The sequence below is a fragment of the Adelges cooleyi genome, unplaced genomic scaffold, assembly GCF_023614345.1.
Source record: "Adelges cooleyi isolate 19-005CV unplaced genomic scaffold, UGA_ACOO_1.1 ACOO_flye_CR_arks_rails_tigmint_CR_PRNA_381, whole genome shotgun sequence".
Taxonomy (NCBI): domain Eukaryota; kingdom Metazoa; phylum Arthropoda; class Insecta; order Hemiptera; family Adelgidae; genus Adelges; species Adelges cooleyi.
Genome location: NW_026096058.1, coordinates 1,929,056 through 1,951,487, shown reverse-complemented (window position 1 = coordinate 1,951,487; position 22,432 = coordinate 1,929,056). Strand labels below are relative to the sequence as shown.

The window sequence follows — 22,432 nt, the reverse complement described above, 5'->3', positions numbered from 1 at the left end:
CACACGCTAGTAAAATTAACATTCAATATAAGAATAAAAAAACAAAATAAGTGTTAAACAATGCTAGTTCAGTTGGGCCAGGGCGTAGAGGAAACGGGGGCAGGTCGCAGGTCTACAGGAATTATTATAACTAAAAGTGATAAAATCACTTTTAAATGAACGCTTTGATGCGAATCGGTGAACAGTAAGTACAAACCAATTTAAAAAAAATTAGAGCACTCCACAACAATTCTTAGACACTGTGATTTCGATTTGAGACAAAACTATTTTGATGTGAACAAAATTTAATATTTTCCGTAGAAACGACTGCGGTGTTCTGACAAAAAAAAATACATAATTCTCATTGTTGTACGTGATAAGTATATAAACCCAGTTAGATATTTAGGGGCTCGCAATACAAAAAATCACCCTGTATATACATGAAAAAAAAAAAATTGAAATAAATTTTGAAAACATTTCGTCGGCAGTACCACCTTAAAACTCATAAAAGGACACATACTGCCGAAAAACCCTTCAAATGCGATGTCTGTGAAAAACAATTTGGTCGACAATCTCACCTCAAATCTCATGATCGCATACATATTGGTGGGGTACGACACAAATGCTCCATCTGTGAAAAAGATTATGGCGTCACACAAGGTACATCACTGGCTTTGTGCAATTCAATTCTACTATATGGTAGGTATAACTTGTTGGGGTGGTGCTAATAGAACAGAAATTGCTACAGTACACACTGCCCAAAAATATATTATAAAGGTAGACTACTCCCTCCCATTATCATATCCTTCAGCGGAATTATTTAGTTGTACAAATATATTATCTGTCTATAAATTATACATTAGACAAATCTTAATAAAATCCATACTGAGGCATAGACTAAAAGGTATAGAAATTCTAGAGAGGAGAACAGGAAAATTTATAAAAACACCATTTACATCCCTTACTAGCTCAAGAAGCTCCCCTGATTACATGTGTAAAATAATATTTAATAATTTTGATAGTGATGTAAAAAGTCAAATTAAAAAAGTATGTGAACTCTTTTCAAACAATACCAATGCCCTAACTATTAAAAATTATTAAGTAAAATAGTGGGTGACCTTGATGAGAATGTGTGTGTAAATCAATTATTAAAATGTCGTTATGTGTAAGAATGTTATAAGAAATTAAGTATTTGTATTATAGTATTATCCGATTATCGTTTATTATTATTTCCATTATAATTGTGTTGTGTTTTCATTCTATGTTAGTAAACAGTATACATTGTCTTATTATTAGAACTCCGTATGTCAGATACGAGCAATTTAGCTCAGTTGGCATACGTATCAGTAGTATTATATTGTATTTGTTTGTTAGTTTTTGTATTAAATTATATTAAATACTGAATAAAGATAATAATTCCCACCGAAATGGCGGAAAGTGGCTGCTTCAATCTTCTCTATTGGTGGCATGTACAGTTAGCAATCTAGTTTATTATATATATCTGTGTACAATACATGCTCGATGGTAAGTGGTAACATATGGTAACGCATGGTATATACCCAATGGTACTATAATAATAATAGCAGTAATAAAATATTTAATAATTATACCGTAATATAACAACTTTAGCTTAATTTTATTATATAAATGTCATAAACCGTATTATTATAAAATATGCATAACAGACGGTAGTTTTTAATAAAATATTATAATATATGAAACTGTGTTTATTTAAGCGTACGCCGTACGGCGATATCACACGTCATGTATTCGTTATCAGTCGATGATTTTGTGATAACGATTGCCACCGAAGTGTTTACGTGCGGACCGCCGTCGTTTTACCTGTACAGTTTAGTCGGCATATTATCTTTACTCGTCCGGTTGACGTCGACACGGCCGTCGTAGAAATTCACAACTAATATTGTAATAATTATTATACATTTTATTTTCAAATTTTAAATATACCTTCTCCATGCATTCGTTGTTGGCCCGTGGAAACGCCGTGCTGGCGTACACGCTCAGCGTGCTGGTCACTTTGACGTTTGCGTGTTTCTTGTCAACCATCACGATCGACTACCGAAAAGAGACCGCTCTGAAAACTCTGAAAATCGAAGTGTGAGTACAGTAGCGGTTGGACGATTATTAATTAATCACGTTAAAAACAACATTATTATTATTGTGTAATTTTTCAGCAAAAACTTGCCCGAGTACGGAGTGGCCAAAAAGCTGAACGACTTGGGACATATCACGTTCAATCTCGATGCCAATATCCTTTTTTTATTAACACATAAAGGGTAGTGAGCTCTTTGTTAAAATAAAAACAAACCGATCTTAAGTCGACGTTTCAAAAACCATTTTCTAGCTAAAAATCTTGACTGCCTAAAATGCTGTTTACTCGATCCCCGATTGATTTAGAACGATAAAAAACACCCGCTGTAGAATTGAAAGACGGCGTTTTTCGTTACCTTAGTATGTCTTATATGTTTTTTAATTTATGTCTTTAGATATTATTGTTGTAAAAATGCCTTTTTCAATATCTCGTATCGAGTAGAAATATATATTGAAAAAAAATGAAAACATGTCGTTCAATATGTCATCACCTTATGTTCTAAAACGATCGTGGCCCGAGTAGAACACAATCTACTTAGATATGTTTTGGTTATTTTGTTCAAAAGGTTTGACTGCTTTGACTTTTTGAAATATCATTACATAAATACGCGAGATACTGTGCTAGAGGCAGTAGCAGTGCTTCTAAAATAATATCGTAAATTATAATAAGACTTTAATTAATTCTAAACTGAAATTAAAAGTATTAAAATAATTCTTGCTGAAAAAACTACATCAACTCTTTGAGTAATAGGTTTTTATTATTTTTTTTAAATTTAAATCCGTAGAAATTACCAAAACTAAAAACTGTACCTAATAAAAATAAAATAGATGCCCTCCGTAAAAACATATTCTTCTGGCAACACCACATTGTTTTCGTTATTTCGGGACGGGCTGTTAATGTATGGCGGCCGGCAAGGAGAATTGTGGCGGTTTCTTTTTGGCAGTTTTATATTCTACAAAGTATATAAACAATCATTACGATAATATAATCATTATTTTGTATAATTAATTAACTATAGTTATGTATTAAGTAACAAATTGTTACTTTGTGCCTCGTATTGTTTTTCTTAACGGCCAACTCATGTACATCTCACTAGTTTGTTCAACTGGAACGTCAAACAGCTGTTTATATACATGACCGCCGAATACGAAACGCCGACTAACGAACTCAACCAAGTATGTACCATCGACGTCCACGCACAATATCTGTAAGTTAGTTTTAACTTTTAACACGGTCGCCGTTTTGTTTTTTAGGTCGTTTTGTGGGACAAGATTATCAAAAGAGGCGAAAACGCGGATTTACATTATAAAAACATGCGTACCAAGTACTATTTTTGGGACGACGGCAACGGTCTTAAGTAAGAAAAACAAAACAACATTGTGTCGATAACAAGGAAACAAAAATATATAATATATGTATTATAATTTAGCAAACAAGAAAAAATACATTTAAAGAAAACAAGATTTTACATTATTTTAATTGAAAAACTAATAATTAAATAACAAAATCGAGTAGTATGTAACAATATTATTATTATTTGTTGTTATCGTGAAGTTTTACAATTTAGTAAGAAGTAATATTCAGTGGCATAGTGGTAAACTGCAGCGAGATATTGTTACAAATGTTTGCGCTGGCTTAAAACAAAATTTAATCTGATCAGATTAACAAAATATAATTTAAAAAAATAGACATCAGAAGATTAATAATTCTCTAAAATGATACAATTTAGTTTTGGGCGATCAATCGTGCATTATTTTATTATTAAATGTTCGTACATTATTAGTTTGTCGATTAAATTCTAAATTACAACACAACTTTATCTAACTACGTGTTCACAATACACTTACGAGTATTTAAATGTATTTTATATTAATTGTATATTTTTCTATTTATAGGGGTAACAAAAATGTTACTTTGACTTTGTCGTACAACATTATTCCTAACGTCGGCAGACTTCCACTAGTTGGTTCTATTGGATCTCATTCTTTCGGTTTCCCTTCAGAATACACACGGTAATGACGACAAGGTGTAGACGACGGTTCCTAATTTTATTATATTTTGTAAAATAAATGTTTGTTCTTTTTTTTTCTCTAATTATATAATAATTTTACGAATATATTATACGGCAAGTCCGAATTATTGTGTTTGACGTTTTGTTACTTCTAAATTTGTTTTAAGCACACAGCTTGTTTAAAAAAAACAAAATACAGCCTATGGAATCTTATATTCTATTTGAATTTAATAATATTTTGATTATATTAAAAATTTATAATAAAATATTTTAAGAATGTATGACTGCTATTTTTTATGGTTTTTCTGTCGGACTCAGATCACTGGATATTTTTAGAAGTTTTCTCAATGTCTGAAACAAAACAAAAACAGCATTTGAAAATGCGAGCGCCGCCGAGTTTCTGGTAAAATTAATTTTTCATTGAACATGAAAGCGTTACTTGGTTTTCGGTTTGTAGTCGACCAATAGTCTCTTCTTTTTTAGTAGCCTCTTCGGCTTCTAGACGACAAGCGAGACTCATTACGGCCATCATCTCCTTGATACGCTCTTCTTGGTGTACGATCAGCTCGTTTTTTTCTTCTATAGTCTAGAAAAACAAAATTAACGAGCTTTATGAATACAGTAATTAAACACACTTGACGTCGTGATAACAGATTTTACTTTGGCCGTCAGATCGGACATCAGTCTGTCTTCTTTGGTTTGCGTCAGCAGTTGGGAAACTTGTGTCCGATATTTGCTCATAATCATCTCGAGCGCAGTCTGGTGTTCGGCGACCATGGCCCTGAGTATTTGGTTTTCGCGCACGATCTCTTGGAGCTGCCGACTTTCCGTACGTATCGAGTTGACCAGATCTTCGTGCGGTATGCCACCTTCCTCCATGTCGTTAAGTTCCGATAGATCGTCGGCATACTAATGGGTCAGTCGACACAAAAATTATTCATAAGGTGGTCACAAAATGCATTATAATAACCGATATACACCTGTTTCATAGCGTCGATCTTCTTGTAGACAAACTGCGTTTGCGAAAGCAATGTGTCCGCATGCGTATCGTCTTCTTTGAGTTTGGAAGCTAAACGTTTTGCGTCCGACAGTATCTGCTGAATGGTGACAGACATGGCGACGACTGTGATCCAATGGCCAGACGATATGATTGTATGAACGTGAATAAATAATGTAATATATTGATGATGTTACACCGTAGGCGGACAACGACCAATTACTTTCGACACCTACGCAACGATTTAACTGATGGTCGAAACGCCGTTCAAAACTAGTTCGACCCACATAATAAAAGCTAGAGAATACACTAGTCGGCTAGAAAACGTACTGGAAGAAGACTGCCAATTAGAGAACAACGCAATAACGCAATTTTCGACACGCTTTAATATTCTAATAAGTATATTGTTATTGAATTGTTTACATGTTTCGGTTAGTAATCAGTAATTCTGTTATCACCACACCGTCGACAACTGCAGCAGCTGTTGCTGATAACACAGTGCTAAACGTCGTCATTATCTATACTCAGCGGTGCCAACCTTTCAACCCGTCGGGACCACCAAGAGTACAAAATTCCATTGTGTCGTGTTGGCAACAATGGATTTATCGAAACAGTACGGGCTGCAAACTTGAATTATATAGATTTGTAAAATGTAAAATAATATTGTAATAACTTGCAGGGGAAAAAGAAAAGGCCCCTCTAAGTTCTTAAACACCCAGTGTGTGTTCTTTGTTTTGTTTTAGACCAGCAATAAATGTTTGCTGTGTTTAACTATTGGAAAATATTGGTTTTAACGTTTTTTCTTTATACTGGGTTTTTCACCTACTTATATTGCCAAAAAAAAAGAAAACCGAGTTTATGCCAACTCTGATTTACAAATTAAGCTAAATTACTTTAATTAAAATCATTAGTAAACAAATGCGATTTTAGTTTTATTTTTTTTATTATATATATATATATATATAGTCTGATAGCGATGAGTCACTAGGTAGGTTACCCATACTTAATTTATTTACCCAATTCCCAAAAACTTTTTTTTTTTTTTATCTATTGTCACTTGTCAGGAAAATTAGTAACATTATTTTTTTGCAGAAATTATGTATAGTTGCTGTAGAAAAAAAAATACAATAACATACAATATTTTTATGTTATATACATTTATAAATAATATTATTATTATTATTTTGTTTGTTTAAAAAGCATTTCTGGTAACTTTTTTGATAAAAACATACTAGTATTCCAAGCAAGCTGCATACCATGTATTTATGTAAAACCTTTGAGTAATATACTTGAACGATATTAAAGCCACTTTTATAATTAATCATATATTACACTTTTTAGAGTTAGTCGTTAACAAATATCTTGAACGATTCGTAGGAAAATTTAATCGCCTTTTTGTCAGTTATACAAACGGGCATTTTAAATTGAAGCAAAGATGATTTTTTTTATTTGCTTTAGCTCTGTTCTCATAATATTCCCAAAACTTTGAGGGACTTTGACTAATAATGAATGACATGTTTCATGTTTGTTTTAACGATATATTTTGATAATAAAATATTAGTCCATTTTGCCAAGTCAGAAAAGTCCAAGAATTAGTCAAAAAGTGTACTTATTTCATTGGTTAGGTGAAAAATAACTAATAGGTATGCTTGTTAACGATTCAGAGCTAGCTAAATAAAAAAATTGATTTAGAAATTGGATAGCTGCATGTTAAGATTAGCCGATCAGTATATAGCCACAATGAGCTTTATGAAATATGTTGGACCCATTAAAGAAAGCCATTGTTTGCAATGGATACATGACTATTGAATATATTTAGATAGATTTTTTTTTTATTTAAACCTAAATAATACCATCTGTAAATATTATTTTCCAGTAGCTATTAGACCTAATTGAGAGAGTAGACCATGAATAGCTTGTGCGGAGAAACAACAAATTAAAGTATTTGCATTCAATAGAAAATTCTATCAAACGAATTTCGTTTACTTATACTTACCTGTACATCCCCTTGCTTGTACATTCGAATAGTAATATGTATAATATTGTAATTGTAACGGTTACTAGTCAATATTTTCAAACTATTCGCGTACAATCAAAATAAAATATGTGTAAAAGGTAAAAAAATATGTCTTCAAAGGTAACATTTTGCCTTTTTGATATAAATGTTATTATAAAATGTATAAACGTTTGAAATTTGAACCGATTATTAATTATCAAAACATATGTAGCGCATTAAGCAATTTTTAACTCTGTTAAAATATAAAATAGGTAATTTATTGCCATCGTTTTGGTAACCGTTATAAAATATTATCAACTAGGTAGGCAACGATTGGCAAGCGTGACTGGAATGTGTAAAAATTGGCAAGGCTACTTCCAGTCTGTTGGTAAAATCAAGGTGATCCAAGACAAGTTGTGAGTTGCCGATTGTTCTCCGACGTCCGTTCGTTACTTATGCGGAACCTTTTCGAGTAGTTTTTTGGTAATCAAGTACTGTGTGTATCTGGCTTCGCCATAGCTGTAAACAGAGTTTTGTAAAAATATGTAATTAAATAACGAATCGAAACAAAACTTAATATTTGTAGTGTAAGGTCAATGGGTAAATTTACAGAAAAACGAGAAAGGAAGAGAAAAAACCCTCCATCAGTCTCAACTGAACATTACTCATGATTCACCCCCCGCTGACTGTTTGATTTTAGGATGAGTGATAAGGAGAAATTATCAGAGATATTGTAGCGTGATAAGGAGAAATGATAAGAGATAAGGTAGTGTGATAAGAAAGCACATTGATTTTGATCTCTCGGCCATAAATAGAATGCATGTTGGTTTTATACCCACCGATCTATGATTATTAAAAAACCTGTTTGTTTTTTACATTCTCTGCGTTTTTAACAACGATTAGGTGCACAAACGGGACATGTCCGCCAATTATTAAAATCATTGCTGACAATGGCCGACGGTTAACAACGCGTTGGCCGATGCGCCTCTTTATCATCCATCCTTATCTCTTATCACGCTTTCACGATGAAACGAAATTCGCGTGTACCCGATATAGTCGAAATCAATTTCGGAATATTCGGTTTGGACGATGGCCCAGAGAATCCAGAGTATGTGCGAGAGATTCACGAACAAGTCCACTTGGTCCTTCAAATCTCCTATCCTCGAGTCGTCCGGTTCCATCGGTAGACCGAGGTATTCTTCTAAATATATCCTCAGCCAGTCCGTCCGCAGCTCATTTCCGGGATACAACGAGAAATCCGGTTGCTGCACACCTGTCGAGTAGTAAAAAAATAATCGTTGTTAAAAAAATCTGCTCCGTAGCCGTTGGCCTATAATAAAATAAAAGATAATAAAAGATAAAGATAGGAGGGGCGATAACATAAATAAGGAATGATAACAGATAAGGAGGCTTGATAAGTTTGTAAGAGTAGGGTAAAATGTTTTCACAATGTTATCACATTATTAAGTTTTTTTTAAATCATTTTAACTGAGAAACTTCTTGACTTTCTGATACAATCATGGGAACATTTCATTTTCCTGGGTCGTAATTAATTATTATTATCACAAACAAAGTGGTTACCGGCGAATTCGATAAAATGATTGGCTATGTCGAATGCCTGGTAATTGGGCATGGAATATTCGTAGTCTATGAAAGCCACCTTGGCGGGATGTCCGGCCGCGTTCCTCTGGACTATTATGTTGGTCAGCAGCAAATCGTTATGGCTGAACACGGTGGGACTTTTGATGTTTTCTAACGTGGACCTCACGGTGTCGATTTCGGTCCGTAAGCCCGGCAAGCCTTGTGGAAACGTTTTCCTAAACCTGAGAGAAAAAAAATAACTCCATCAAATCAAAAATTCCTTCGGTTCTAGCACACTACAATCTTGAGTACAACAAGTGATGATCGGTTGATAACGGGTGTCCGAGGGGATTTTCACCATGCCATCCCAACCCTCCCTCCAAACTTTATCCCTGCCCCCCCTTGCCATACCCTCCCTACGATGACGTGTCCTGTGATACGCGGACTATTATCTGTCTCTTTTCAGTCATCTCTTATCACACATTCGTTTTCATATTCTAGATGAGCTTGGGCTAATTTTAATTCTGCTGTGGCACTTGCAAGTGTCCGGGACACATACCGCTCGTCGTTGTCGGCCGAACTGAACGTGGTCGGGATGAGATTAAAATACTGTTCGATTTTGTCCCAGACTTGCGGTTTGGTCGTCCAAGGGTCGCCGATATCCACCTTGTGGAACTCGGCCATTTGTCTGGCGACCAACCGGTAAACGCTGGGCTCTCGTACGGTGATCGTGTCCAGGGTTTCGCCTTCGATGAACTTGTAAGCGATACCGTTGTCGAAAGTGGCGTACAGATCTGGCGCGTGTCCCGCATAGTTTAAAATCTACAACAACGCAATAATAATATGTAAGAAAAACCGCCAAAAATGAATTCAGCCCTGATCGCAAAAGGGTCTTCTTTGGGATTTGAAAAGTGTGCCCCAGAGAGTAAATAAATATAGATCTGTAACAACACAATGTCCTGTATTCGGCAAAGAAGTAATCGAAAAAAGGTGAGCGACAGTGTGACCACTTTTGAAAAATATATATACATTTTGTTTTACAAGTTGTTAATAACGCAGTGTATAATCCTGATCAACTATACAGACCAATTCAAATTTCATATGATATGGTGATAAATGATAATACTACAACTGATAAACCAAGTCTGACAAAGGTTTTATACAACTTGGTTGCAGCAGTGAAGCAAATTCGAAAATGTACCAGAGAAATGTCATTCTGGTCACACTGCAGCTCGCCTTTGTACTTGCTTCATATGTTTCACTTAACCCGACCTTCCGGTGTGCCCTATAGAAGCCCGGTAATTATTGTACAGCTTTCGGTCCACGGTAAGATGCTATGTATAGTAATGTAAAAGGCAAACTACGTCCAATCCGCTTAGACAGACACTTTGTGAAGTTCACATAACAAGTAATTTCAAAGGCAAAATCCGTACCTTCACAAACGCCCAAGAAAGTCATTGACAATTGTGTATCATAAAGTCAAGTTTGGGCAATACCAAGTTGGAAATTTAAAAGTTAGTTTTATAGCAAGTTTGTTTTAAGAATAAACTCTAAATCAAATCAACTGCATTACATTTTTTTTTTTTTTGCATTTACAACAATTCGAAAACCAAATATTGTATTGATGAAAAACGAATGAGATAAAAATAAACTAGATAGAAACTATTTGTTGAACATTTCGAGATGTCATTAGCGTTAAAGTTCTTAAAATATGTTCTAAATTAATAAAGATAAAATAAAATTTTGTATTTTTTTTCTTATGGTAACTTAAGCTTAGTAATTTTTATCAGTTGGGGTGGGAATAGGGGTAGGGGTAAGAGATATAAGATAGGGGTGGGAGATAGGGGGTACGAGATAAGAGATATGTTGTACGACCAACGTTCAAATTATAACTAAATGATAAATTCAAAATAGTTTAAGGGCCCAAATTCTCTATGAATTGTTTCAAGCCAATTGTTTTAAACACTACAATATTAACCAGAAACTTGATGTTTTAATATACTTGCTTGTTACTGCTTCTTAATATACTATATCATTATCTATAATTCCACCACTACTCTAAATTTATTCGGTACTTCAACGAGACATGAAAATGCTCTTTCGTGGTTGCAGACTCGGCTGAAAAACTTTTTTAATTTGTTTCACCTTTTCATTTAAATCAATACACGGTATATTCGATTCGTTTTATTTATTATTATTCGTTATTGAATTTAATTTTACTCAATTCTGATTGTGGCTAGCTAAACGATACACTAACTTGCCCTACTTGGAAAAGTAGATTAGTAATCTGTAAGAATGCAAACGCATCGGCGTTTGAATTAATTTTATCAAACATTTACTACGCAATTACATTAGCCACTCCAAAAACTTTATTATTTTAGGTCTTGGCAAACGTTACAACACTATACTACACTTCCGAGTTGTACACTTAATTTGTTTGTCTAATTAACGCGTCACTCACAGAGTATATACCATATAAATAAAACCCAAAGTCCAACTGCAATCGATCAGTGTCGGATAAGAAGAAACTCGCGTCGCTTAATATAATAAATTGTATAAAACCACAACTATATAGTACATTTCTATTAAGTAGATAATTGGAAAGGAATGCACGTTTCCTGTGCTGTGTAGAATTTACACAAACAAATCGGACGATATAACAGTACTATTTCATCGGCCAACCATCATGTTGTTCAATCATAAGCGATTAATAGATTTTTTTCTATTAAATTAAACGCCACGAAACATCTGAACTTCTTTGCGACGGACAGTTTAACGGTGTCGCCGACCTTTTAATTCCTTATTTATTCTCCCCCACCAAACAAAAAAGTCAATTACTTATTTATTACATACTGACCTTAAAATTTCTACATTCGGCCGCCCTATCGATGTGCCTGTCCGTGTTCTTGCCGTAGACTCGCACCAGCACACCGTCGTCCCCTGAAAACCAACCGACCAGTTTGTTGGTAATGCCGTCTGTAAACAACTAATGAGAAAAAAAAAAAAGGTAAAAAAATCTGCACCACTTGGACTAGCCGAGGCACATAAAAAAATCCACATTCTTACTTGGAAAAAAAAAACTATACAACAGAATCTAAAAACTCCTATCCAAAAAGCCCGGGGAGTTGTAATCTGTTCAATAATAATAATTAATCGACCGGTCAATGGAATAAAACAGTTCACGGAAAACAAATACGGTTAGAGAGTCACTTTTCGTTTATTTTTTTTTTTGGTATTTCAGGAATAAAAAAATTTAAAAAAATTCTACTAACAGATTTTTGAGAACATTTTATACGAAATATGGCCACAACATAATAATAATATGTACTATTAGTCTGGGTTTCAGGCCTCAAGTCACACTAAACTTAATATTCATGTATTGAGATTGAAAAATTTCCCTACCCGGGAGGCAGCCATTTTGTGTACCAATTTCATAGAAGTTGAAAATGCTAAGTAAATATGTATTCAAATGTTAGGTTAGGTTAGGTTAGGATGATAACATGATGATAACTCCGCCAGTTAGTGTTTTATACAATAGGATGGAAATTTTTTCAAAATAGTTATCCGAAACTGGTAATCGATCAGTCAAGATGTTTAGTACGTTGTTCACAGTTTAAAAAGTTAATGAAATGTAAGCGTTACACCGTTTGAGTTTGAAAAATTGATATAAAAATAACTAGCTTGGTAAGAGAGTAGGAACGTACCAATTTGTAGAAAATTGAGATCACACGGCAAAGTCATCGTGCTAAGTACATAATTACATGTAATATCTGTAACAATTGTGAATAAGTGAGTAAGTCGATTTCAGTGATTTTACAGGGGAGCGATTTTAAACTGACCAGCTGCCATTAAATCAGCCATATAAACTCACGTCTCTCTGTCAATGTTTTCTTGTTGGTCCAACGAGTTAGACATTTATTCAAGGTGTGCTAGACACGCTTCGGACTGCATCCAAGCGTACCTAGTCAATTTTGAGCAAAATTCGACTTACACGCTTATTCACAGTTGTTACAGATACATTGTTATTACCTTGCACCGAGCTTTGTCCAAATCCCAATCGGGTCTGATCTCTTTCATGATGATTCGCGATCCGGACTCGACGTTTTCGCCGTCGACGCAGATGGGCACGTGTGGAACTTGTTCGAAGGCTGCTGCCATAATTATATTTTCTATCCGGGCTAAGCTGATGTTAACACAACGAACCGCTCATTGTCCGACCGTGTAGTGCTCTGTGTACCGCGTCAGACTTCAGCAAAGGTGTGGCGTTGAATGGACGGCCTTACGGAGAGAGAGAGAGAGAGCGAGAGAGATTACCAACTCGAATTCGATATTCGCCTGTCAGAGAATAGCTGATAACGGCTACAACGAAACAATATTATTATTTTTTAGAGCGTATTCGACAACCGTCGATCGAACAAAGCCCCATCAAGTTCAGAGGCGTATGCATTTCGTTAGACTAGAATCCTACATGATTTTCAAGGACCCGATCCCTCGCAGCCGGGGGAAAAGTATGTTTTGTAGGTCACGATAATATATATGATTTATCTGTTTCCCACTCCCGGAGTCGCCTCTGTACGCTTATGTACTTTAAAAGTCTAGTTCACGTCTCCTCTTAAAGTGGTGTAAAAGTGGGACAGAGATCTATTCGCTGCTTGTGGATGTATTCTGTCTCAGGGTGCGTTCCCCGTCCATAGAGTAAGCATATATCAAGCCAGCCGTAAGCTCAAAAGGGTCTGAAATCGTTGGAGGGAAGAGGGGGTTCTAAAAAGTATCCAAATCCAACGGAATTTGAAAGGTGTGCCTCATGTGAGTAAACATATATATGGCTGTAACAACATAATGTCCTGCATTCGACAAAGAAGTAATCAAGAAGACGAGCGACAGTGTGACCACTTTAAAAAAAATGTATATTTTGTTTTACAAGCTGTTAAGAACCAGCACAGTGTAATCCTGTCAACTATACAGACCAATGGATCAATTCAAATTTCATATGACATGGTGATAATATTACAGCTGATAAGCCATATGTTTTGTATTAAATGGCTACAGCAGTGAAGCAATTGCAAAATATGTACCAAAAATATTTAAATTCGTCATTCTGGTCACACTGTAGCTCGCCTTTTAGCTTACTTTATAGTATTTTACTTATTGCGACCCCCCGGTCATAAATAGTACTGATTGGGGGCAGTTGGAATGCCAAGCAGTTGACTACAACATTTGAGTTAATGTCCTGACGCAAGTATAACCCACACCTAAGGTTTGACTAAACAAAACAAGTTATATGCTTCAATAACAGGAGATAAGGTTTACCTTTTTTTAAATAAAAATTACAGTCCAATTCATATTATGAAAAATCTTCGGATACAACAATTACAATATAATATGCTTATTACAGTTGTATTTTATTCTTATTAATTTTTTTTATAGAAAGATAGATAATAATCGCAGTATTTTTAAGTCCGAAAAAAACGTTTTTTTATTTATTTCTGGTAAAAATCAATGGATAAGCTTTTTTTTTATCGAGTCAACGCTTCAACAATAAGGTTAGATTAATTTTATTGGCTATAATTTAGATTAACTACAATAATATACACCACATTATGTATAGTTTATATTAAATTGTTGACAGAATATCATAAATCTATTCTTAAGTAGATTGTTAAATCGCAAAAAAATACAAATACATTTAATTTTTTTAGTCAACAACTGTTATCTATACAACTATACTATAATACTTACTATTCGGGTCTTATGTATGATTGGCTAATACTTTTTATTATACTATATATATTACAATACGATGCTTTAACGTTTATTTTAATTTCCTAACATTACAACGCATTAAGCATTTTTTAATTATATATATATATATAGATAGATAGATATTTGTTTTAAATAGTTTACTAGGATACTTTAAAATTATCGAATTAATAATTTACAAAAATCAATTTATTACATTAAAACGCAACCTTGTACATTTCTTTTTACTATGGCAAAATAAAAAATGTTGAACATGGTATTTAGGAGGAAAAAAAAGATTACTTCGGTTTCTTCGTTACATTTTGTTTTAATCTTTTTCCAAATATTTTTTTTCTTTTCTTATTTTTTCCGACGGAAAGTTAAGCGGTTTAGGAGATGTTTTAGGGTTTATCTTATACGCCACCCGTATATCATATTAGAATGGAAATTCAATAAAAAAGAAAACCAACTTAGGCTTTTCGAAGATTATATTTTCACTGAAGTCAATGTCAATATGTCAATATATTTGTTTTTTTTATGAAACGAATTTAAGTCGATCGAGTACTACTTTATTGTTTTCGAAATTACAAATTAACTTGAGCTGTGTAAAATAAAAATAAAAAGTCTGTTTACCAGTTTTTTTTTAACGTCGAGCAGCAAGGTAATAATAATTGTAAACAAACAGCACAACCAATCTAAATGGTATTTTTATTAAACATTATTTTTGTTTTGTGTTTTCCAATTGAAAAATGTTCATTTCATCCGAATAAACGTAGACGTACTGTGTAATTAAATAAGGTACATCTGACACACGTTAATGGTTCTTTTAACAGCAACTGAAATATAAAATAAATTGCATTTACAGCCCCACTTAACAATAGTATATTCCTAATACCGGTTGACTGTTATTCCTTAATAAAAGATTGACATGAAATCGTAGGTATAATATAATATAAATTTTGTTGGTTATATTTAAGCTATCTACTTATTAAGTAAAAAATGATCTACATTTTGGTGAAACAATCAGTAAAATTGGACTATTACTTACAGAGATAATACAAAACGCATTTTTAGCCGCCAATGGGATAAAGAATTTTATTTTGTTTGACCCGAATAATGTTAAAAATGGACGTGACACATTCATGTTTAAATAGAAAATATCTTTGGCTTACAAGTGAAATACATCAAGTGAAGATTTTGTAGCCGTTTTAGTTTTTTGGTTTTTCTGGTGGTCTAAAATGTTGTAATTTAGACTGATGATACCCGTTAATTCGTATTTTGATGTATACAATTTTATGGCATGTAGCATCGCTATTAACATGTCTTTAGAGATTTTAAGTTTTTTTTATTATTTCTGAACAATTTTAACATCTGTGCGCTTTCTTGTAATTTGAAATTAGCTTGTTTTACTGAATACCTTGTCTTTTGGATGGGGAAAGTGAGAAGAGGGGAGGGCAAGGGAGGGAGGAGGATAGAAATAGTAATTGCCACGATCTAATGTCTTTCCTTCGAGGAGATATTGATCTTTTTCCAACGCTGAATAAGAACTACGCGTTTGTGGAGGGAATTTTAAGAAATTCTCAACAAAGATTTTATTTAAAATTTGATTTCACACTTGATTTTTTTTTCTTTGGTATGTAATCTATTTGGCCGGCGACTTTTTCGTTCTTCTCGATTTGTTTTCTTTGACTACCGTCTTTTCGGTTTTGGCCGGCTTGTCCGCGTTTATCTGTTTAACAACCGGCGCCGCCGAAGTCTGCATATTTTTCGGATTTGGTTTTTCCAAGAGATTTTTCCTCAACTTGCTGCTCGCGTTGTCGGCCTGACCGACTAGGTTGGCGGTAGTCGGCGGCGATTTGTCTTTCTCGCGTCGGCGGTCCGGAGCGGTTTTGAGGGCGGTCATTATCGCGGGGTCCACGACGTTCTCCAGCCTGTGGTCGTTTACCTGCCACTTGGGGTATTCGCAGGTGAACTTTCTTTCCATGGCTCGCATGACGAACGCGTCCGTGTTCATTATGTCTTTGAACACCTCGTGCAGCGGCATGTCTTTCGAGGGCCGGCAAAACGGCGGTCTGGCCGGCGGCTTGGGTCCGTCCGATTTGTCGGTTCTCATTATCTTCAGTATTCTCCTGCGCTTTTCCAGCTCGCTGTTCGGATAAGGAGGTCCCACCCGGTACAGGTCGTAGAACAGACTCCGGGCGGTTTTGCCGGCGACGGCCGCAGTGTCTGTGGGCAAATTCGCCTCGGCCATTTCACTAGAAGTATTTATTGATGTATTTTACACTGCGTTTCCGTACAAAACCGCGTTTTGTTGATTTTCAGCCGTCCGCTAACGCGTTACCCTCGAAACGAGCCGGACGTGTTCTTCGGTGTTGATGTCGTCGGACCGTTTGTTTTCTGGAGTGTAAAAAAAAAACCCAATATTGTTTTCAACTTTGCAGGTTCTTCCCGGTCACCCCGTTCAGCCCGTATGACTACGTATGCGGCCGTACGACAGTCGTTGACTAAATCGCGAATCGCCTCCAACACAATTCTGGTAGCCGAAGAGAGACACGTGTACGTCGACGACCATTCGGACGAGTGTGATCCGTGGAAATGGCACGTGTTGTCGAGGGCAAAGCGAAAATTACTTCTGGACAAAATAATATCGGCAACCGAAAAGAATAACAATAACCCGCCAGAGTATTTCGACGAGCGTTTGTGTCGTGAAGTCAACGAACAACCTTTGAAAACGGTACGTTGGTGTGCACCAGGATTCTGTAATAGATACAGCTACAACGGAGATACATGATGGTACTGAAAGTTTGAAAGAAGTTAACTCGAGGATTGAAGTGTGAAGAATAGCACCTGAAGAAAAGCGACTTAGGATTAGATGAGTTGGGAAGAGGTCAAGAGGTTGACAAGGCGAAAAAATGACAAGATGTTGATAGTTACTTAGTACTTAAGAACTTTTGTTCAGATGAACAGTGGCTTTGGTGAGGATGTCAAACACAGGTTTAAGTGCGGTTGGATCAAGTGAAGAGGAACGTCTGGTGTTTTGTGACAGAAAGGTGGTTAATAACTTAAATGCGAGTTCTACAAGAGCGTGTTGTGGCCGACTATGCGGCGAAGATAGGAATCACAAGCAGTAATCTAATAATGAAAAGGTAAAAAGAGAAAGCATGAAAAGAGGTGGTTGGATGCGATTGAAAACGCTTTAAAGACTGCTGGTATATGTGAAGATGATGTGGGAGATCGTGACGAGTGCAGGTCCTAAGGGCAAGGGTGGCCGACCCCAAATAGTCAGGACGAAGAAGAAGGAGCAACTTTTAGACTGTGGCCAATCCAAAATTTGCTTGGGAGAGAAGGAGAAGGTGTGGGAAAGGGATCTGATGCGTTGCAATGTGTTTGTCGGTGGAGACTGTGGTTAAAATTTGTGTTTTCAGAAAGAACCGACGAGGAAAAAACTGATTGCCACCATGGAACGTCTCAAGAACCGTATAGCCGACGTGGGCGACGAGATAGAAAACGCGCGGGTGAAACGCGAAGGACTCGAAGAAATATTGATCAGACAAAAGGGTCTGTCGGCCTGGCTCGACGACGTTGGCGATAGGATAAAAAAATGCGCTTTCCCGACCTCGACCGAAGACCTGGCCGGCAACAGCAGTTGTCAATCTGAGAGGGTAAAAAACGCGGCCGATTGTGTGGCCAGAATAACGATGGACCAACAGACAATGCGTGCAAAATTGAAATCCATCGAAGAAGACAGCGCGACAATAGGAGCTTTAATATAAACCGACAACTAGTCGTTTTCTCTGGGGAATAAAAAAAAAAAAGAAGAAAAATGACAAAACTCAAATTATAATCCAAAACGTCTCATACCCACGTCACGCATTTCGATCGATGCGGACGTCTGCTTGTAATATATATATATTTCCTAGAGAAATATAAAATTTTGAAATTTGGCACGTGGTGTGACAAAAGCTTAAAATAAGTAAAAATGTTTAAAAACGTTTGCGGCCAAATTTTCAATTAGGTTCAACTGGCTCAAGTACAGTGTAGAATATTCAACATAGACATAGGTGTGCAATTAGAAGTAACATTTTTTAAGTTTACTCAAATAAGAATGCTAAATAATAATTAATACTAAAACTTAAAATGAATACCAATAAAAAATACTAATATTATGAATGTTTGATTAGTAACGGAAAAAGTCCAAACCGGACTTATTTACCAACTTCGAAATTCTCTCTAAGAGTTTATTTTGGCCATAATTAGTTCGTTGGGTTTTGATGTGAAAAGGAATACGATCTAATAAAAGGGAACAAGTTAATGAGCCGTTTATTATTTTTAAGAGAAAGGAAATATCCGCATTTTCCCTACGTATACATAAATTATTGAGATTGAGACTAAAATTTTAACTTAACGAGAAAACCCATCTTTTTAAGTATACTGTATAGTGTAGTGTAATTAAACGGATGAACCTTAGAAAAGAAGAAATAATTAGACTAAAAAAAATATTAGAGTAAAAAAAAAAGCAATCTAAGGAAGTAAGTTTTATTTACCAAAATAATGTTGATAACTATTGTATTTTTAGGTTCCTGTAGAAAAATTTTGTAATTAGTTCAAAGAAAAAATCAACAAAATGACTTAACCCGGTCATTAACGACACTACAAAGCTAATAAACGGTAAATAACGTTTCGAGCATAAATATCTTGAATGGTTTCTCTTTAAGACAAACATGGTAGCTGGTAAATTGAGTCACAAGTGAATTTTGAAGTTTTCCAAAACCGTACTCCATAAAATGTGAAAAAAAAATAAAAAACCTCGGCACTACACTTGCTCCTTAAACACACACAAGTGGTATTTAAAAACTATTAACGATTTAAACACAGCTATTGATTTTATATGTTACCATCGATGAATATTTATTTAGAACATTGACAATTTTCATTGACTGTTCACCGTCGATTTATATACACATAAACACCCAGAAATATTTTACTACTACTGTCAAAGTGTAATTTTTCACTTTTTTTTACCCCCTTAATAAAAAAAAAGAATGGACTTTGGATAACCAAGAAAATTGTACATGTTATAGCCCCACATTGAATCTGGTCCAATTTTCATTCTTAGCTGTGATTTTTGCACCCTTTCCCCACTTTGTTTTTATGCATTATTTTTAATCTTAAACCGTTTAGTTCTTCAGAAGAAAAAAAATGTAAAAGACGCTGTTAAGCCGGACGAGGCCTGCGGTAAAAAAGAAATAAGCTATTAATAATAATCCTAACGGCTAATTACCTTATCGGTAAATGGAAACAACAATTTTACCTATAAATAATGTTTTATCGTTCCTATATCTTGGATGTTGCTATTGCTTTGTCACGTTGACTTTAAGTGCTGTTGAGACAAAACACACACACAATCCAGCGTTGCCTTACTCAGAACTATCGACCTTGAAAATAACTACATTTTTTTCCATTATAGTTTAGCAAATTGTTCACAAGACACAAATAATTATATTTTACAAATACAATACTTGGTAAAATTATTACATAATACACTACTCGGTATTCGTGATCGTGTTAAACAAGGAGACTGATAATTATAAAAAGAATATATTATTTAACAATGTCGTTCTAAATATCTACACATATTATTCCATAACAGCTAAAACGAACCGTAGAAAGATGACCTTTTTTTGGCTCGGTAGAAAATATTTAGTTTTAACTGATACAGTTTGCTATAATTTAGATTTGATCGAGTATTGATACAGTTGCAATTAAATATAATTTGTTTTCCGAATAGCGACGATTTATCTAATATATATATATATATATATATATATTATATTTTGTTTGTTGATGTTTACTTTTTTTTTTCTCTTTACGGTTATTAGTTATTACAAGCGAGTAATACTTTGATAGTAAAGATAAAAATTAAAAGGTCAACAGAGATCAAAGTTTCTCGTTTTTCATAGAACTCGATACAGTATACAGGGTGATTCACCAAGACACTTCTTTTTGAAAACATTTTTGTTTTATCTTTTATTTTACATAATATATAATAATTATATAAAACTACTAAATATTTACATATCTTAATATTTTCCATACGTCTATCGACTTTTAAATTTTAAACGATAACGTACCTACATAATGTGTTTAATTGTGTATTTAAATTGAGAATAATTTAAAAAATAAAAACTAGAAAATTGCGATTATTTCAAGAGGTGTTGAGAGAGTGTTATCACCCTGTATGAATCGCCCTGTACTTAAAGAAAATGTATAATTTCCCATAGGTTTTGCAGTAACCGTTTACGACAGCGAAATAGACGCAACGATGGATACACAGTTGGTATAATATCATATAGGTTTGCGTCCAAAATCCGGTTGCCAAAACGGTACACGGCGCGGTCTATGTACATTGTATACAGGTAGGAGTGATACTACCTAATTACTATGATATTAAACCGGATTATAGGCGCAACGGGTATACTTTGCATATATTATTATAATAATAAATAATAAAATACATGGTATACTCACGTGTTATCTGTTGGGACACGAATCGCGATTGATTGGTCGGACGCGGCCGGTCGTCACCACGATAAGTGCGGGCACACACTGACAAGCCGAAAGCAGTCAATTTTCGTTTACTTACACTCCAAAACGGATGTTGTTATTATTATTGGTTTTATGTCCCTATATAAAAATAGGCGTCTTAATTGTTTTTCTTTATATAGTAATACAATACGGGCACAGAATCATTTAAGCAACACGTCTATAGACGGCCGGAGCAGCTGCAGCAGTTGCCGCCCGTGTTCGAACGCGTTATCACCTATCTGATAACGCGAATTTCATATAATATTTCGATCCGTGGTGATAAAATATGACACAGCTGCAGCTGATAACGTTGGTCGTTGCCGCTGCCGCCGCGGTAACGCCGTCGAGTCGACCGTAACCGCGGTAACGGTTATAGGGTCGATCGATTTTGAAAACGCTACTGTACAGCGACTACAGCTACTACTATAGCAGCTCAAGCAGTAATAATAATAATAATAATAATGCTTTTTTTATTATTCAAAGCACGTGCCCGAACTTCATATCATGTTATGTATTCGATACGTTTGTGGCCACACGAGCAGTTTGTAAAAAATAAAACATAATATATTATCTGTTTTGTACAATACACTATGTACATTTATTTTATTTTTATATTATGTATACATTTTTTATAACTTCTGCTTTGAAAACATGGGTTTTACCCGCAAAGCCGCACGATAAACTTCGGAGAGATTTGGTTCAAGAGATTTATATTTTTCTTGAGGGTTTTTTTTTTTGGTCATAGCAAAAGCATTTTTTTACCACTGTAATGGCTACCTTAAATCTTGGCAAGAACTAATTTTTAATTATCAAAAATGTGTATAATATATAAAATATTGTGTCTATAAAGATACAATGGTGAGTTAAGGGTTAATTATAAAAGGTAAAAATAACACCTTGAAGCTTATGTAACACAAACATAAGATAAACCGCTATGGTCAAAATGTAATAAAAACCAAATGTTTCCATATTGCCTATATAAAACGCCTTAAAAGCCATTAATAAAAATACATTAACAACGATATAAGTAAAACACGACTATAATAATTACAACAAATTTTGGTAATATGTTTTGGTGAAAAAACAACCAAACTACATCTATTTTTTTTTTTTTTGTTATTTTTTTTAAGTCTTAAGTCCTAATATGACTTTAGAATTTCTTCAGAACGTTAATTTGGTTTTTAAATAGTTTCCAAAATAATAAACATCATTTAAAATAAAGTTGGATTTTTTTAATTTTCCAGTTTGTACAAAGAGAAAACTAAAAATGTGAATTCAACAAATACATTTTTTTTTATTTACTGTATTATTGTCATCTGAAAACTGAGAAACAAAATGTGTTCAATATGAACGAATAAAGTAACTAATTGGATTATTCGAGAACTAAACAACTTACTAAACTATACTTATGTATATTTTTTGTTTTTTTGTAAG

At 34.5% G+C, this 22,432-nt stretch overlaps 4 protein-coding genes across 4 annotated transcripts; 1 reads left to right on the top strand and 3 right to left on the bottom strand.

Annotated features, from left to right (window-relative positions):
* The first annotated feature begins 1,807 nt into the window (after positions 1-1,807).
* On the top strand, positions 1,808-4,238 carry LOC126841412 (signal peptidase complex subunit 3). Its single transcript, XM_050577883.1, has 5 exons — positions 1,808-2,094; positions 2,172-2,247; positions 3,178-3,264; positions 3,343-3,446; positions 3,985-4,238. Exons 1-5 carry the CDS (start codon positions 1,952-1,954, stop codon positions 4,103-4,105), a joined length of 531 nt encoding a protein of 176 aa, XP_050433840.1. The 5' UTR covers positions 1,808-1,951; the 3' UTR covers positions 4,106-4,238.
* LOC126841411 (FGFR1 oncogene partner 2 homolog) lies at positions 4,119-5,550 on the bottom strand. Its single transcript, XM_050577882.1, has 4 exons — positions 5,081-5,550; positions 4,761-5,009; positions 4,540-4,686; positions 4,119-4,451 (listed from the first exon to the last, which is right to left on the bottom strand). The coding sequence occupies exons 1-4, from the start codon at positions 5,213-5,215 to the stop codon at positions 4,395-4,397; spliced, it is 588 nt and encodes a 195-aa protein (XP_050433839.1). The 5' UTR covers positions 5,216-5,550; the 3' UTR covers positions 4,119-4,394.
* Positions 5,551-7,349: 1,799 nt separating this feature from the next.
* On the bottom strand, positions 7,350-21,194 carry LOC126841349 (ethanolamine kinase 1). The gene is made up of 7 exons (XM_050577765.1): positions 20,942-21,194; positions 12,704-13,033; positions 11,532-11,660; positions 9,234-9,496; positions 8,675-8,916; positions 8,141-8,366; positions 7,350-7,612 (listed from the first exon to the last, which is right to left on the bottom strand). Exons 2-7 carry the CDS (start codon positions 12,830-12,832, stop codon positions 7,543-7,545), a joined length of 1,059 nt encoding a protein of 352 aa, XP_050433722.1. The 5' UTR covers positions 12,833-13,033; positions 20,942-21,194; the 3' UTR covers positions 7,350-7,542.
* LOC126841350 (uncharacterized) lies at positions 15,284-18,563 on the bottom strand. The gene has a single exon (XM_050577766.1). The coding sequence runs from the start codon at positions 16,662-16,664 to the stop codon at positions 16,056-16,058; it is 609 nt and encodes a 202-aa protein (XP_050433723.1). The 5' UTR covers positions 16,665-18,563; the 3' UTR covers positions 15,284-16,055.
* Positions 21,195-22,432: the final 1,238 nt, after the last annotated feature.